We start from the raw sequence: 18,272 nt of genomic DNA on the forward strand, positions 1-18,272 counted from the left end.
AACACTGGTACATTTGCTTTAATAGATGGAGTTACTGTGGCAGGTGTCTTTACAGCATTAAGCATATAGCTGTAAGTACACATCTGCATACAGCTTAAAGTAAAGGTCCAAGTAAGAGAGTAGTAGGGAAAGTTCTGTGCCAAGGCCTCCTCGGGAATAGGCTGAGTTCCCTCTAGTGGCTTGCTTCAGCATTTTGCAGGGGCGGCCCTGAAAGGACCCATTTTGGGAGCAGCAGCCCATCCCTCCTCACTACAGCCCTGCCCAGAACCCATGCTTGTATTAGGTAGCTGGAGGGTATAATGACTGAGTAATTCCTGGTGAGGGCCTAATGGCAAGTTAATTTTAAGTGAGTTATGTAAACAGATTAAATCAATCCTGCCCTGTATTTTTCATTAGTTCACATGCAGACACAACCACCCTTAAAAATTCCCAGTCTGCTTTACTCTGCTGCTTCCTTGTGCTGATGTCCACTGTTACCTGCTGTTGCTAATACCTGTGTTAGGCAGAGGCTTTGTGAGATCCCCATGAGTCAGAATAATCTATGGGATGCCATCAGGCAGTTTTGGGGAAAGGCTCTGCAGATGGAAAACACAGCCAGCAGCAGGTGAATCTGTATTTGTGGCTCAGTGTCATACATTTATTTTAAGTAAACACCAGGCAGTAATTTATTAGGTCAAAATATTGTTGAATTATTGTTGTACTGTTGCATTAGAACACTGAAAAGAGAGCAAACAATGAATATAGGAAAACAAAAGAAAATTATTGGTTTTGGTTTTCTTCAGCTGGTGTTTTACCAAGAAGGCAGCTGGATGATTAAGACAAAATGGATTAGGCAGGAAACCCCAATTTCTAAAAGAAAACATCCGGTGCACTTTTGGCAGATAGAGTATTTTGTAAAACACAAACTTACGACATAATAATTACTGCATCCCTGGGGTTTTAAAAACATAGAAGAACATTTGGAGGAAAATGCAATAACTAGGAGTGCTGATGTGACAACTCATAACAAAATTAAGCACATATTGAACCTGTCTTCATGCTCAGGGCCTTACCAAAGGTCCATCCTTGCACATTAATCATGGAGTTACTAATAAACTCTATATTCACCTTCATCAGGAGACAAACATGACAGATGGTGTTCACCCCATGGATTAGGGCAAGACCTGCCCTGTGAGAAGGGTGAGTTGCTCGTCCACCATCACCTCAGTGCGGTGCACACTTATGCAGGGGACTGCGTGCAGTCTTTCAAGGCAGGAAGAAACGTGTTGTGTGCTGCAGGCCATCTATTTGTGAACTCTTCATGGTCTCTAACCCTCCTTAGCCAACAAAGTGATGTCAGTGCTGCTGCCGTGGATGGGCAGGGAGGATTTGTACCTGCTTGATGGGGAAGTCTGTCCATAGCATGAGACGGCTGCAGTGCCAGTGTGGCTCCCTGGAGACTCCAGCGGCCATAGCTCATGGTTTGCAGCAAGTGAAGGAGCAGAAAGAGATATCACACCTGTTGTAGGAAATGAGACATATATTTTGAGGATATCTATGAGTTACTTGAGGAAATAATTTCTTCTCCTTCGAGAAAGATGTGTGGTTCTAAGGTGGGGTACCTGAGATGTTTCTTGTGTAAGATGAATACCAATGCCATGGGGAGAGCTGCAGGTCTACTGCTGATCTCCATCTGCACTGTTTATGCAACGTTTGGAGGTTTGGAAAGTGCCTTTGGCAATCCAGAAAAATAATTTTGCTAAGGCTTGCCATATTAAAGTAGTTCCCAATACCTGACCATATGGTAATTCAGGCTGGAAGGGACCTCAGGAGTCCTCCTGTCCATCCTCTTGCTCACAGCAGGGTCAGCTACAGGGTCAGACCAGGTTACTCAGGACCAATTCTGATCGTCTGAAATGCAGTCTGGCAGAAGGTTGGATGACTGAGTGCCTTCAGCCTCTTCCTGTCACACAGGATCCTCCTTGTCACAGGATTTAAATACAGCTCCACAATTCTAATGGTTTGGGAAAGCTTTGACATCAATCTGCCCATTTTCTGCATGTTGAGTTAAAAAGTCTGAAAGATACAAAATGTTTAAGAATGAGCAGGAGGGATTAAAAAATCACAATGGATCTTGTATAAAGTGTTTTAGTTCTGCAACTGTCATCTAAAACCAAATGGATATTTAGCCTAGTGTCCCTTCAGAGGATTTGTCCCAGATTCGTGGGAAAGCATATCCTTGTGTTACACACAGGCAGCCAAGCACATACACTGTACTCATAACTGAATGTTTATATGGATTTCAATTATAAAAATCTGAACAGATGAGAAAAATTAAATTATCCATACTGGATAATTGATTTGTTATATTGTTCTACAAACAGGATACTCAGCAGGCTTAAGATAACTCATTCTGCTTGCCAGGTGGCAAATAGTAGTTTTGCGTTAGCTGTCCATAAAATCACGTGAATATATGCTGGTACCATGAGTTTCACAATGATGTTACTCAACAAGAAGAGCTCAGTAAAGTACCTGACCTATCCATACACTGTGTCTAACAGTATAAAATTTTATCCAAGTTTAATGTTCCTGTATACTTTTGGAAAGGTTTATGTGCTCTTTGTTTAAGGGAAGTCCTGGAAAAGGCCAGATATGATAGTGAAAATAGGTGGAATTTACAAAATACAAAATGTGGAGAGTGAGGACACGATGTTATAGGAATAACACAGTTTAGAGATTTTTCCACTGAAATTAGCAGTAGTACTAGTAGGTGACGTATACCTTAAAGCAACTATAAGAGGAGACTGGAATAAATCTGACAATTACTTTTATATCTCTGGTGCTGATTGAAAGTACTGGACTAGATTTTTTTCTTTGGAGAATGAAGTAATTTTTTCTTAAGTATCTATTAGAAGTCATACTGTAGAATCAATACCCAGACTGACTCTGGAAAAGACATTTCTAGGATTGGAAATTTCATTTTGCTCTTTCGAGTCACTCAAACCTTGGACTTTGTGCCAATCTGACAAGTTATCATGCTAGAGCATCTTATGATAGAGGCACCTGCTGCTAGGGAACCCAGATTAATATTACCAGCACATATTGAGTAGGCTACAGAACAGCCAACACATACTAATGATGCCTGAGCTGCGAAGTCAGCTGGCAGCCTCAAGACACCCCATTGTCAGTCCCCCTGTGCTCTGCAGTCACCACAGCTTCCCAGTACCAGCACAGGCACTCCTTGCCAGAGCAGCTTTAGCCTCTCTCTTTTTTGTTTATTTATTCCAAAGTAGGTCACTCTGTACCATCTGTTGACACTTAAAAGCCATGGAAGTTTCCAGATTCCCTATGGTACCCTACAGTTTAACATATATTTTAAATACCCTTTTGCTCTACCTAGCTGTTGTATGTAGTGAGATTACTAATCACAAGAGCTCATTCAATCAGGTAATGTTATTAGGAACTGACTGCAGGTCTTGGAGTAATATACTAGAGGTGAGTATAACTGAGTGGGGAGGGAATGCAACAAGGAGGGCCTGATTTTTTTGCTGGTGGTGAATCCTGGGCAGCACTGCATTCAGCAAGAGGTACTCATGTCTGTCCGCTTTCTGCTTCTCCAGCAGCCTTGTTGAAAGCTTAGGGAAGCAATCAGTCCCAGACAGTTAGATAGTGGGTCTTGTCAGGCTCCAGCTAAACTTGCTTCTCTTGTTCCCTAATGGTGAACACATGAAATAAAGAGCATTTCATGTCCACAGCTGTGTCTCCAACATCCTTGCACAGCACCCTCAGCTCTCTCCCACATGCCTGTTCAGTATGGATTATCCACACACTGCAAGGATGAATTTTTTTTTAAACAGTGCTCTTGATCTGAAGTGATGACATTTAAACTATCCATAGGCAGATTTCTGGAAAGGCACATCTCCATATGGGTGAACAGGGGATGCATCACTGGCATCGCACACAAGTCCTAACAAGTGCCTTTGGTAAGTGATACAGTAAGCAGCATCGATAAGGAGAGGGGAGGTCACATGCATGTGATACAAAAAGATACATAAAACATACTGCAGAGCACACAAATATCTGGTGGTGCATGAAGGTTGTGCATGAGAATGTAGGAGAGGAGTTTTTTAAGCATGGGGACTGGCCCTGGCCACCTTGCTACTAACTGGATGCTCTTTGAGGCATACCTGTCTTCCAGCTGCTAATGTTGAGCCACCTCTGCCTCCTTTCATGGGAAGGTTTGGCAGAGTAGGAGAGCCAGATCTCTAGAACATGTAAATGCACAGACCAGATCTGTGATTTATAATAAACTATAAAAAGGTAATAAGGTTATGGAGTACCTGAACGAACTGCAACTCGGGGTTTCTACGATGCACTTAAAACCAAAATAGCTTAACTCTAGACAGTGACAAACAGGCTGGGGTAACTAAAGATCAAGCTCTCTTGGACTAGAAACAACTAGAACACATTACTTAAGTTTGCCAGATGTCATTGGGCAATGCATGACTTCACCTCAAAATAATTTTAACTGTTAGTTGAAACCAAAATGGATTGGACTAGCTTGTTCAGTAATACAGTTTGACCACAACTGTTTGCAATTTTCAGTACTTGTTCACAGGCCTCTGGATATACTGGATGTCCTAGTTTCCTTGGATTTAAAAAACATAAAACCATACTGGTCTGATTTCACAGTGGTGACTGCACAATTTCAAATGACCCTAAATCTCTGGCAAAGTTCCACACATGTGTTACATTGACCTGAAAAAATCCAACTGCACTCTCGTGAGTTATTCATATATACAAGGTCAGCAAAGTTCGTAGTAATGTAAATTAGAAATATGATTCTTTTTAATAGCCCTGCAGACAAATATATTTTTTCCTTTTTCACCTACCTGCTTATTTTTTCCAGAAAACTGATATAAACTCAAACAAATCTGGAGATTCACTATACCCATAAACCTCTGCTTGTCAGCAATAAAACCAGGAATATATGTGGTGAATGCAAACATACTCCGTAAGTGTTTGTTTAAGTTTGTGATACCACATAAATTAAATAAAGACTAAAAAAATAATTGTGTGTTTTAATGGCTATTTCCAGCATGTTATTGCTTTGTGTATTCCCACTGTGAACAGAGGAAGTATGGTTTTGCAAATATTTATTTTGAAATTAATACCTTAAGCAAATAATTGTTATTAATGAACACCCATAAGGCTTCTTGTGTTCGTATTTGCATGATTGGTATAAATCTGTTCAGTAATAGGAGCAAAAATAATTACTTTTCTCAATGTAATTTCCCAAGGTATTATGGAAAATGTCAACACTTAATACAAGTGTATTTATGATTATGCAATGTATCAGACTTCAGATTTAAAAAAATTAATAACAAAAAAGCTTTGGGGGTAAAAAGATTTGCAATTAGACACAGTAAGCTGCTGGTTTGCTTTCTCAATAGCTCCTCAGTACCACTAAATCCACAACAAAGTACTTAATAGTAATTTGTGCCGCCTAACAGAAGTAATCCATTTAAGATCCTGTGGACTGTAAATATATCATAATTTTGCTGTCTGTCTGAAAAATTATATACTCATATGAAACAAACTAGAGGCTTTCACATAATTTTTATGAGATAAAAATCTCCATCTGTATTTAAATTGGAAAACAGAAAATTGAATATTGAGTTAAGTGATCATCTTTCTGTTTAACCCACAAATAGATACTGTCTATGAACAAGCAGCTGTAATGCTTCAAATGCTTTAAAAATAAAGACCTGTAAGAGCTGCAAAACACTTTTTTCCTGCAAGGGTCTAAAAGAGCGTGGGCCCGACTCCAGTTCTGTTTGAATCAATAGCAGAATTAATTAAACTTCATTTCTAACAGCATAGGATGTCACTGTAAACAACTGGTGGCATATAGATGTTAGTAAAGGGGCATTTCAACATCAGGAAAGATCAGATTTTCATTGCTTTGAAAAGTTTAGCACGGGCTAGATTTCATCTCTCACTTAAATTTGCATTGTGATAAATATGAAAATTATTATCAACCATTTTTTAAAATTGACAGAGAGGAGCAATTAAATGTGTGGAGGCTGGTGTAACAGTCTTTTACTTTATTTTTAGTTGCATAAAAAATTAACAGGGAAAACAATTGGTCTCATTAATATAGAGGTGGATTGATTGTCTCTTTTACAGGTAGCAGTAGGGGGCAAGTTGATGTTGTGCAATTTTTTACCATTATACGCCTGCCTGTTTTCTGTGAGCTTGTTTACTGTGCTGTCCACAACCCACAGTGGTCTGTGAGTCAGCCAGCAAATGAATGTACAGCAGGAAAGCCAGCAGTAACGATTGACGTGCATGCTCTTGTCCTTCCCGAGGGCTGAGGCAGCTTGTTGCTCAGGCTGTAGGATTTGGCAGCAGCAGAGTCTTAAGATTGCAACTTATGATCACTTTTTCCTTCCCCTCTGTTTGTGTTAATAGACTGGTTGGTAAGTCGTGCTATGAAATGAACCACTGAATTTACCTGACTTTAAATAAGTAAAATCTGCCCTTCAGAGGGAGAAAGGAACTAGACGTCTAAGACACAAGCAAATAACAAAGCCCCTAATATAATAAATAAAGGCTCGTAGCATCAGTAATGGAGCTGGTTTAGCATCAAGCGTCTTGATGGGACATCTGTGTGATCAGGCCATTTTCATAACAAATCTTGTCAAGCTGGGATAGCATTACAACGGTAATGAAGCTGCTATTACAGAAATTATACAAACCTAACATTTGACCTATCGGTTATTGTGAGATACATGACCATATTATAGGTTAAAATAGATATGTAAATTTAATGGTGTAAGAAGTAAAAGATCATAGTTGAGATGAGATTTTTTTGATTGGAGGAGTGGGAGGGGTTCAAGGCATTTTTCTCCAAGGTAAAATCTGTCATATTTGACACTTTCCTTGCTGTTACAAAACTAAAAATCTTTGAATGTAGAAGCGAGAGCAAGCAGTCAGTAAGTGTTGTGTGTTAAGCGTACTGGATATCAGTAACACCAGAGATTTAACTGGCTGTTTACATTCTGCTGTGCAAACTTCAGGGAGCCCTATAATAGCTGATAAATTTTATGTAACTTTCCAGAGAGCCAAACCAAAGAAAGAAATGTGAGATTATCTAGCCCTGACTTTTAAACAGCTACCTGCCCTAATTGGCAATGCTTAATTCAGGCAAGTTAACTTGAAGTTAACTAATGTTTCTTGTTAAAAAACACAACCCAGATGGAAAAACAGCAAAAATACAGAATGCAACTGAGCCCTCACTGCATTCTTGCACCTTTCAGAGTGCAGATGAAAATCCGCAGCAGGAACAAGAGCACTGTTTTGTTAAACCAGTCTAAAGCCAGCAAAGCTTATACCAGCCTCTGCGGCTAATGGTGCATGAAAGTGATTGTTTTGAAAATAACTGTATTGGTTTAAAATTTTACTGCCTCTCTCCCAGAGGATACCACCCACTCAGCAGAGTCAGCAGACTGAAAACACAGATAATTTTAAGCTGCTTCAGAATAAAGTCCAGTGTTTAAAGCATAAAATGCCAAGGGGGATGGAGGCAGCTTGAGTTAAGCTCTTGGACTTTGCACTGAAACAGCTCAGAGACACTTGTGTCTCATCCTGGCACCAGAGCTGGGGCTGGCATCTGCGGCAGGTCCGAAAAGCTGGGGGCAGCGGTGTCTCAAGTAGCCACAGCTGCCTTCTCGGTGAATGTATATCTGAGCTCTAAGCATGGCTTTTACCTTCCCCTTCTGAGTGCAGGTTCACAGCATTTGGACAAATGGTGAGGTCTTAACACTAAGGCAAACACCCAATACACAGGTGACAGGGAGAGGAAGATGAAAAAGGTCCTGAGGAATAAACATGCTGTGTGAGGGATTTCAGATTTAATTCCAAGTTTTGTACACGATGTAACCAAATCTGAGGGTTAAGCTCTTGTTTTCTGACTCAGTCTGCTCTAGACAATGAAATTTTGACACCCCAAAGGTTAACTGTGAAGTGGTGGAAACAATGTGTCATTAGGGAGAAGGCTTTGCTGTTCTGAATCCACCTATCCTGCATTTTTTTGCCCTTGAAAAGCAATGTATAAGATGTAGTGGCCTCCTTGATCCATTAATGGTTAAGGAAGACAATATCCTTCAGAGACTTTGGCCATTTCTCTGTTTGAGATCTTTAAAATCCTTTTGCTCTATGGCGATATTGCTATTGTGATCCAACCAAAGAAGCTCGTATCACACTTTCTTTTTAAATATACAATCCACTTTCGTAGCATTGAAAATCTTGCTACATTCTTCCTAATATAGAGCTATTTGTAAAACAGACTGGAATGTTATTTTAGGCAAGTCAGTGTGTAGCTCCTACACACAGTATCAGCCTACTTTTGTTTTTAATACTCACTGTGCTATTGTTTTTAAAGCTTTGGATTTTGGCTTGAAATCCAGGCCACCCTGAATTTAACTGCACAACTTTCACTGAGTTCAGTCTGATCTGGATTTCAACCTAAATGCCTAATGTTGCTAATGTGGGATGTGGTAAACTTGATCATCAAGTTTTTTATGGCCACAACAGATGTTCCTTCTTTTAGACCAATGGAAAGTTACCGAACCTCATCCACCCTCTAAAACAAAAATACAAGCATTTGTTTACAGCTTGATTCCAGGAACACGAATCAAATTAGCAGCTGCAAAGTTTGTTCTTGTTTACTTACAAATAAATACATGGACAATTCTTGCTTTTCCCAAAGAACTGTGATGATGTCTGGATTGTATTTCCTCTGTTAGTAACAGTATTTTTAACTGCCTAATACTGCATTATATGTTTATCACAATTGAAACATCAGCATAGTATTTTTGACCTTGTTTTAAAAAAAAATGCATTAATTTTTTTCTTATGTCTAGTAGACCACAACAACATGCTTTGGATATGTGTTTACATTTTGTAGATGTATAATTTATAACCTAAAGCACGACTTATGGAAAATGTAACAAGTAAATATAAATATTTTCTTCCTGCTGGGTCATTCAATGAATTTTCAAATGTACATAGAACATTGAAAGACTGGTGCCTTCTCCTAAAATAGGAGACAAAATGTGATAGTGTAACAACTGTGAACTGAAGCTTACTAATCTAAGGAGCAAAAAAATTATTGCTTGTTTTGATAGGTACCGTCACATCTCTGCTGTAAATATCCAATAGTTCTGCCACACAAACAACTATGACATGCTGAGGAGGAGGCAGAATAGGAACAAGGCAAGGGCTTTGTATAAAAGGAATAGAGACTTCATTTAGCATGCATCCATTGCTTATGAATAAAAATACTTTACACCTTTTCCTTTGGCTTTCCTAAATTGATCTGATTTCAGGAGTCATATTGCAACAGAAAAAAGTTGTTGTGGCCTTGCTTTGCCAAGAAGGACCTGGGGGTCCTGGTGGACACCAAGCTGAGCATGAGGCAGCGATGTGTCCTCATGGCAAAGAAAGCCAACAGCCATGTGGGCTGTGCTAGGAAGAGCATTGCCAGCAGGTCGAGGGAGGTGACCCTTCCTCTTTACTCAGCACTGGTGAGGCCACAGCTGGAGTGCTGGGCCCAGGTCTGAGCTCCCCAGTACAGGGCAAATATGGAGCTACTGGAATGAGTCCAGCGCAGGGCCACAAAAACGACTAAGGAACTGGAGCACCTGTTATATGAGGAGAGGCTGAGAGAGCTGAGACTGTTCAGCCTGGAGAAGAGAAGGCTCAGGAGGTTTTTTACAATGTGCTCAAATACCTGAAGAGACAAACTTTTCTCAGTGGTGTGCAGTGACAGGACAAGAGGCAATAGGCACAAATTAAAAACCATGAAATTCAATATGAACACAGGAAAACACTTTTTTAGTGTGACTGTGGTCAAACACTAGCACAGGTTGCCCGGAGGAGTTCCCATCCTTGGACATATTCAGAGCCCAACCGGTCACCCTGCTCTAGTCAACCCTGCAGTGACGGACTAGATGATGTCTAGAGGTGCCTCGCAACCTCAACCTTCTGTGACTCTGTGATTCTGTCATCTGTAACTCTTCTGTAGATGTGATTTGGAGATCACGCTGGGAAAGTTTGTGGCATACAGGAAGGCCATTGAGACTCCCCATGCTGCTAAGGCAAAGTCCAAGTTTATTATCTAGGAATGCTGAAATGAGGAAATCCACAAAAGGCCATGCATCTTCTTTGTAAAAGAAGGAAAAGCAGTAAGTAAAGATTACATAGTGTTTTTTCCTCATCTACATGAGATAAACTGAGGCACGTTCCTTCTCTTGCCTGCTCTATCCTATAATGAACATCTCACACTCTTGCAAGAGGAAAGAGAGATCCCTCATCTCAAAGGGTCATTGTAAAATATTGGCATTCCCAACACGGACACCTACCGAACGTGTTGTATTTTATAGAGCCAGCATTTGTTAAAGTCTAACATACTTATACACTCTAAAATATTGTAGATCAGAAAGATCGATTATATACAGAGGGAAAATTGGGACCTAGCACAAATAGACACTGAATACTAATAACAGCAAACTAGGGTTTACGTGGAGTACGCAAAGTATCTGGGACTGTGAAGTGGAAGATACCAAAATAACATACCCATTATCAGGTTAACTGATGTTAGCACTAATTATGATACATATTATCAGTTTTCAAACATGCAAGTTGGAACTGTCAAGCCGGCATAAACCCTCTGATGCTTAGTTTTTTTAAATTATTGGATATCTTACTGATGCATGCTTCACAAGTCCTCATGGCAGACAGAGAGGATTTTAAGCATATCCTAAAGGTTATTTTCAAATGGTTAAAACTGTGGTCACATGAGTAAATCAACCCTGTGATTACCTGAGGTGTCCCTGTGGCAGGGGGGAGGGGAAAGCAAGCTGTGAGCAGATAACATAATCCCTAAAAGTAATTTAGCTGCTCCCCACAAGTAGTAAATTTTCCCTGAATGAGCCAGAGCTAAGTTTGTCTCACATTCAAATGCCTGCACTCCTGTGCACTCCCTGCTCCTTCTTCAGCCCTTCAAACAAACAGCCTGTTTGTTTGGAGGCAGCTGCCACAGTGCAATTTGGTCCGTGGCCAAACCTTGCCATTCCTGTGCCTGTTAGCTTGGGCTCAGCTGTGGCTCTGAGACTCGATGTGCTCAGCTGTAATGCCAAAGTGGCCTGAACCAGTCAGTCCGCTGGCCACTTTGGCTTTGCCCTTTGTGTCACAGTCACCCTGACCACTTCCAGCAGTGGTCTGGCAGAAAACTAACTCGTTTTCAATTCAAAACTTTCAATTGAAAGCCCCTCGTTTTCAATTCTTAAATCACAGGCTGCATCTTACAGGGAGTTCTCTGCATCAGATGCAGATGGAATAGAGACTGCACAAAAAGTACAGGAGAGGTAGAAGCAAGGAGGAAACACAGAAAAGCAGACTTTGAAGTTGTAAAGAAAATAGGGTTTAGGGAGAGTGGGACAGGAAGCAAGTTGAGAGGTGACCTGGGCTGCCTGGGCAACAAACTGGGTTTGTCTTCAACAGAGACTGAAAGAGCTGGGAGGGAGAGAGTACAGCTGGGAATACAGCTAGGGGGAGGGAGCCAGACAGGAGAATCAGGATCCATTAGGTGAGGAGAATGGGACTGCAGACACTGACTTGGAGGCTGGAAGGGCAAAGTAGCACCTTTTGGGTGATGCTGAGGAGTGAAGACTAGAACTGGCTGGATGTGGTAAGTGGGGCTGTAACAAGCACCCAAAGACGGGGCAAAGTCAAACTGGAGAGGCATTAGCGGAAGGAGGCGATGACTGGGGAAGGAGGGGAGAATGAATTTGTGCTCTGTGGAGGATACTCCTCCTCTGCCTGAACTCTGCTTGGAGTGACTGAGAGTCACGTAGGGTTTGGCTGTCACTAGGAAAAGGACCTCCTCATCTGTGGAGAAGGGAAACCTTCAGTTCAGTACACCAAAGGATCTCTCCAGGTGACAGAAAGTTGTGTAGAAAGGGCATAGTTGACAATCCATGATCAAAATGAACAAAAAGTGAACTTCTGGTCATTCAATGAACACAGGAAAAATACCAGAATTTGTCATTTTGTTTCTCTTGACTTCAGCTTTTGTCAGGTACAGGTTGGTCAGATAGGCAAGAGGTCCCTGCCTGCTATATGGCCACAGTCCAGGCATGTTAACTCCTGATGAGCACTTCGCACCCATTCCAGCTACAGATAAGCCATCATTAGTGATATGTGCACACGGGATTTGAAACAAATGAAGTGTTGCACAACAGCTTCAGGGGGAAAAAAAACCCCAAACCCACCCATCTGATCATCAGGATTTCTTTACAAAAGCCAGAAAAGCCACAGATGATTACTGCTTGGAATTCTGTTGTCAGCACTATGTGCCCACATGCCATGCGGCACACAGGCGGCAGGTCTGAGGCTTCCTTAAGACCGTTGAACTTTCTGCACTTTGACTGTGTAGAGGCTTACCCATGTGCTTCGCGTGCAGCGCTGCGGATGGCATTGGCTTTACCATGCATAGACGAAGCACCCGTGCTGCCCTTGCTGTGGGTTCAGGTGCATGACTGGCCATGGCAGATCTGCCCCGGGTGCCAAAGAGGACAGGTAACGGGCGGTGGTGGTGGTGTAGCTGCGGTGGGGAGCGTCTGGAGCTACCACTGCTCAGCCAGCTACACTGTGCAGCGGCTCTCGTGGGTCTGGGGTTCAGAAATACCAAAGAAACATAAAGGAGAAAAAAAAAACCCAAGTAGACAGGGCTTCTAGATGAAAGATAATGGAGGCGGTGGAGAAATTCAGGTGTTCATTTCCAAGCCCAAAGGAGTTATGGCAGATCATATTATCATAGAATCATTAAGGTTGGAAAAGACCTCTTGGATCAAGTCCATCCATCAACTCAACACCACCATGTCTCCTAAACCATGCCCTGAACTGACATGTCTACACGTTTTTTGAACACATCCAGGGATGGTGACTCCACCACCTCTCTGGGCAGCCTGTTCCAGTGCCTGACCACTCTTCCAGTGAAGGAATTTTTCCTAATACCCAATCTAAGCCTCCCCTGGTGCAGCTTGAGGCCGTTTCCTCTCGTCCTATTGCTTGTTACTTGGGAGAAGAGACCAACCGCATCTCACTACAACCTCCTTTCAGGTAGTTGTAGAGAGCGGTAAGGTCTCCCCTCAGTCTCCTTTCCAGACTAAACCACCTCAGTTCCCTCAGCTGCTCCTCAGAAGACTTGCTCTCCAAGACCTTGCACTTGAATGTCCTCTCTAGGAAACGACAGGCAGAGAGCAGCTGAAGACTGGAGTTAGTGTGTTTTGATGGCAAATACGTGTGTGGGCAAAGCGCGTGTTACCTCAGCAGCAAAACACAGCGGTAAAAGTACGAAGCGGCCCCGCGCGGGGTGAGAGGGCTCCCACGCCCGCGGAACTCCCGCGGCGGCACCGGCGAGGCGGGGGACGCTCCCCCGGAGGCGGCGGGGCGAGTAGCTCTGCCCGGCCGCCGGCGGAGGGCCCTGCCGCGGGGGCGGGGGAGCGCGGACTACGCTTCCCGGCGCGCCCCGCGGCGCCGAGGGGGCGATAAAAGGGGGCGGCGGCGGGCTCCAACGGCCGGGGCGGGTGAGGAGGGGGAAGAGAAGGGCCGTTGCGGCGGCAGGTGGCCCTGTGCCCGCCCCGCCGCTGCCCGATGAGGCCGCACGAGCCGCCGCCGGGCGGCCCCGCCGCGGGCACCTCCGCGCTGCCGGCGCTGGAGACGCTGAAGCAGCGGGCGTGCGAGAGCGTGGAGCTGAACGCGGCGCGACTGGGCGCCCTGAGCTGCGACATCTGGAGCCGGCCCGAGCTGGCCTACGAGGAGCACCAGGCGCACGACACCATGACCCGCTTCTTCTCCAGCGGGGAGCTGCCTGGCGCCGCCTGGGACGTGCAGCCGCGGTACAAGCTGGGCACGGCCTTCCGCGCCGAGTGGGGCACGGCCACCCACCCCCGGGGCCCGGGGCCGGGGCCGCTCCGCCTCGCCTTCCTATGCGAGTACGATGCCTTGCCCGGCATCGGTCACGCCTGCGGGCACAACCTGATCGCCGAGGTGGGAGCTGCCGCCGCCCTGGGGCTGAAGGCCGCCCTGGAAAGCCTGCCGCAGCCGGCGCCCGTCGCCGTCCAGGTGAGAGCCAGCCCTCCCCAGGCCGCCGCCCCGGCCCCTCCGGGTGGGCGGCCCGGCCCCTGACCCTCGCTCGGCCTCTGTGCTGCAGATCACGGTGATGGGGACGCCTGCGGAAGAGCAAGGAGGGGGCAAGATAGACCTGATAAACGCTGGGGCGTTCGACGGCCTGGATGTGGTGTTCATGGCGCACCCCTCGCAGGAAGACGCAGCTTACCTGCCCGACGTGGCCGAGCACGAGTGAGTGAGCGGGCTCGGGTGGGAAGGGTTGGCCCGCTGTTGGCCTCTTGCCCGGGTAGCGCAGCCGCTTTGGAGGAGGCGGGACGCAGGGCCGGGGACCTTGCAGGCGCCCTTCAGGAGAGGTATTTGGAGCCGCCTGAGGAGCCGGGTCGCTGTTCTGGACGCTGAGCCGTCCTCCCAAATCGCAATGTCCAGCCTAGCGTTAAAGATCCCTGACTGCTCTGACATCTTGCGCGTGGCCTCAAAACGTGTTCGTTCTTATGATGTTCCTAGGCGTTTCTTTTTTACATGTATGTCGTTATCGTATCTATTAAAAAAACATTTTATTTAAATTGTAGAACATGCAACTGGAGGGAGTCTCATGGATCCTAGCTCCTTGCTTTCCTGGGCACCAGGTCACGTAGTCCTCTGTATGCGTTTCATTTTAATCCGTTTTGAAAGTGATTCATGTTTTCTCTCCCACTTTTGAAACAGCCAGCCAGCTGAGCCTGACACTGTTTGGATCCTTGTTAACTTCCAGCCTAAATTTAATCAGGGCCGTTCTATATCTATTAACTCTCAATCAATTTTTTCTTATTCAAAGTAGTTCTTTGCTTTCCTTCATGTTTACCCCTAGTATATATCTATAGACAGCAGTTGTACTTTCATTCATCTTTTTTTTTTTTTTTTGCTAGCTAGCCATATAACTCTTCATAAATTACATCTTGTCATCTTTTGGTTAACCCTACTGTTCAGCGTCAGCACTTGTTCATTGGTACTTGGAGTGGCTTGACTTTGAAGTAATCCTTGCTGAATGTGTGTAACCAGAACTGTACATGGTACGTCAGGTGGAATTTCCTTAGACCTTACTCAGCTGATGCTGGGACCATAGTGTCTCTATTTTGGAGACAGCCAGCATGTTTAGGGCTTCCTCTTCAGTCACTTTCAAGCAATCAACTCTTAGACAAATGCTCAAGTCTGTAAGTATGTGATCTTTTAAAATATTTGAGTTTCATTTTTTTCTTTGCCAGTTTGTGAGGCCATGCTGTTCTTCCTTTGATATTATAAACCTCTTCAGTTTTCATAGTGTCCTGGCAGTAGTCTATCAGCAGGCTTTGTTATTATATTTTATGCCATGTTATTAATGATTCTTGATCCTAAGGTCTTATCTTGTCGAGACTGCACTTGTAACCTCCCTTCAGTGCAACAGTGTTTTTTTTTATGTATTATGTTTGGCTGTTTCTGACTAAATTCTGTAATATTTAAATAACTCTTTTTCCAACCATTTCTGTCTTGATTTACAGAGAGCTGTTTTCATCTTGGTTGTGCTACCTTCCAGCTCTTACATGCTTGATTTTATTGGTCATTTTGTGTTTACCAGTGCTGTTCCTGGTGGATAACTTGCTGCTGTTACAGTATAAGTTTTATGATAAAACAGACAAGGTTAGCAACACCTTACCTAGTTAGCTCTCTGCTATATTCCATCACTGTGTTTCTAAAGAGTCTTAACTGGTTACTGTAATCTCCTTCAAGACTTATCTCAGCTTGGCTTTTGGTTGCTGTACCTTAAGACTATATTTATAATCTTCAAGATGCAGTTTTAGAGAATAGTTTTGTCTTTCTCTTCATTTCAACTCTTGCAGTAGCCTTTTAAGTTTGATACTTCAAGATTTGGAAATACCTCTTCAGAGGTGATGGTCTGCTGTAGGATGCAAGTCCTAGATAGCCTTTAAACCTCAAATACGGAGGAGGCATGGAACTGAAGTACTGAGTAAAACAGCTTACTACCTCCAAAAGCTTGAAATACACAGCTTAAGGCGTGATTTATTTAATTACGAGGTTCCAAAGGTACAAAGATTGTTTTGATGACTTGTATTTGATCTTTTGGTTGTTTCTGAAAAATTGAAGGACTGGTGATTACTAAATTGCTAGTATTACTACATCTGTAAACTCCAAAGCTGCTTTGTGCCTGAAGTAAAATTAACATACTAGGATAACTGTGGTGAATATACGCCAGAATTTGCTGATTCTTGTTCTTACTCTTTACCTAATCAGCCTATTTATTGTTTGTCAAACAAGATGCACATTCTGCTGCTAATATTCTTAAACTGGCTTAGGGTTTCATTATCCACCAAAATCTGATGTATTTTTGAGTGGCATTTACATAGCAATAGAAGTACAAGAAAAGGAATGCTGAAATAACATTTTTCTTTAAGAAGGACATGTTTCTTGTGGGGGAGAAAAACATCGCAATGTGACTTACTGCTTTACTTTGCCTTCTCTCAATTTTTTTGAGAATATCCAGGGATCTGTCCTGCTGCCTTTGAGTTGATTTGAGGGGTTGCAATCTAATACTTGGATTGGTTAAGTTTTCTTATTTTGATTTTCATAATGACTCTAAATTTTAAGTAAAACCCATACTTTACAGAATGGGGTGTATGGCTGTCTTGGAGGGTGAAGGAAGGTGGAAAAGGACATACTTAGTTTGGATTGCAGGTAGCAGCAGGAGATGTTTTCTGCTGCAACAGTACACTCCATTGTGTTCCTCTTTGGTATTCAATATTAAGTTCTGGTATTAACTTCCAGCTGTGGCATGGTTCAGAGCATCAGGCGTCAGTTAAATTGGCATCTGTGCAAGACGGAAGGACAAGCAAGTTAGGCTGGTCCTAGCTGGGTAAGAGACAGGTTGTGCATCTCGGGAGGCACTCCTTGAGCTTGAGGATGGAGTTCTTTATGTAAAGGACTGGGCATTGAGTACAAACAGAGTTAGTTAAAATTTCTAGTATTGATAAACTATTTCTTCTGTATTTGATAAGTAGTAATACCTTATGTAGTTGAAAATTCTTTACACAGGAGGCAAATATTAAATACTGTCATCTATTTTGAAATACTAAATTATTTTGTAAGGCCCTCATAAGATAAAGCCAAGCACAAATTCTTACTGGATGTGTTTAGGTGCAGTGTTTTATGACTTCTGTGAAGTTGGAGGGTAACGTTTGCGCTAGATTTCTTCCTTGTTGCAAGCCTTTCTACCACCATTTTTGAGGTGTGCAGGGGGAGAACATCCTTGCTGTAGCATGGTAATATATATTTTATACTAGGCTGTGCCTTTACTGTACTTTTAAAACTTTTGTTATTTAGACATGGCTTGTATGTGATCTTACTAATGTGCTTTTGCTGTGTTATATACTGTACACATTTTATTGAAGTTTGACAAGAATAGGACAATGAACTTCTAATTTTGAATCAGATAAAAGGGTTTGTTATCCTCTGAGAAGAATGTTAGTACCTAAGTCTCAGAACAGTCAGGAAGTATAAAAAAGTTTAGGAGACATTTAATTAGTATGTGAAGCCTGTACTTCTCAGGAAGAGGCAATATAGTGGTATGTTAATAGTAGCTGTTTTGCCTGATGGGCCCTTGATACTGTCCCATTTCATTGGTTTTCTAGCTATCTTGCAGCATCTTCCTGCACTCAAAGATAGTTAAACTTTGCAACAGTGTAGCGCCAGGTAAATTGGTTCTGCGGCACGAAACTTAAATAACAAATATTTGTGTGAACAAAAGGAACTTTTTGTTGTAGAGTTTTTAGTGAATGAAAAAGAAATAAGCAATGCCTTTTATTTCCTAGTGTGACTGTGAAATACTATGGAAAAGCCTCTCATGCTGCTGCTTATCCTTGGGAAGGAGTTAATGCATTAGATGCTGCTGTTCTTGCATACAACAATCTGTCTGTTTTAAGACAGCAAATGAAACCGACCTGGAGAGTTCATGGTGAGATTTTCATTAAATCTAATGTCCAGCAAGTAAAATTTTAGGCTGTTGAAATACTAATGTACAAAGCCCCACAACTTAAAATATTGCATTATTGCATTAGATTACTACA

General features: G+C 42.9%; 1 protein-coding gene and 1 long non-coding RNA gene across 6 annotated transcripts in view; one reads left to right on the plus strand and one right to left on the minus strand.

The window, feature by feature from the left end:
• Positions 1-14,629, minus strand: LOC142054550 (uncharacterized). Its single transcript, XR_012659583.1, has 3 exons — positions 14,387-14,629; positions 1,602-2,055; positions 1-1,498 (listed from the first exon to the last, which is right to left on the minus strand). It is a non-coding gene; the product is annotated as an uncharacterized LOC142054550 (long non-coding RNA).
• Positions 13,612-18,272, plus strand: part of PM20D2 (peptidase M20 domain containing 2) — a 15,436-nt gene continuing 10,775 nt past the window's right edge. For 3 of the 5 annotated variants that reach the window (XR_012659581.1, XR_012659582.1, XM_075087270.1), the window contains exons 1-3: positions 13,612-14,172; positions 14,261-14,409; positions 18,018-18,160. Coding sequence is in view for 3 of the 5 variants with exons in the window: in XM_075087270.1 (XP_074943371.1) it covers positions 13,702-14,172; positions 14,261-14,409; positions 18,018-18,160 (763 nt within the window). In the remaining 2 variants the exon portion in view is untranslated. The remainder of the gene's footprint in view (positions 14,173-14,260; positions 14,410-18,017; positions 18,161-18,272) is intronic. The other 2 variants (XM_075087268.1, XM_075087269.1) reach the window with 1 other exon arrangement.

This window comes from Phalacrocorax aristotelis, chromosome 3 (genome assembly GCF_949628215.1).
Source record: "Phalacrocorax aristotelis chromosome 3, bGulAri2.1, whole genome shotgun sequence".
Lineage (NCBI taxonomy): Eukaryota > Metazoa > Chordata > Aves > Suliformes > Phalacrocoracidae > Phalacrocorax > Phalacrocorax aristotelis.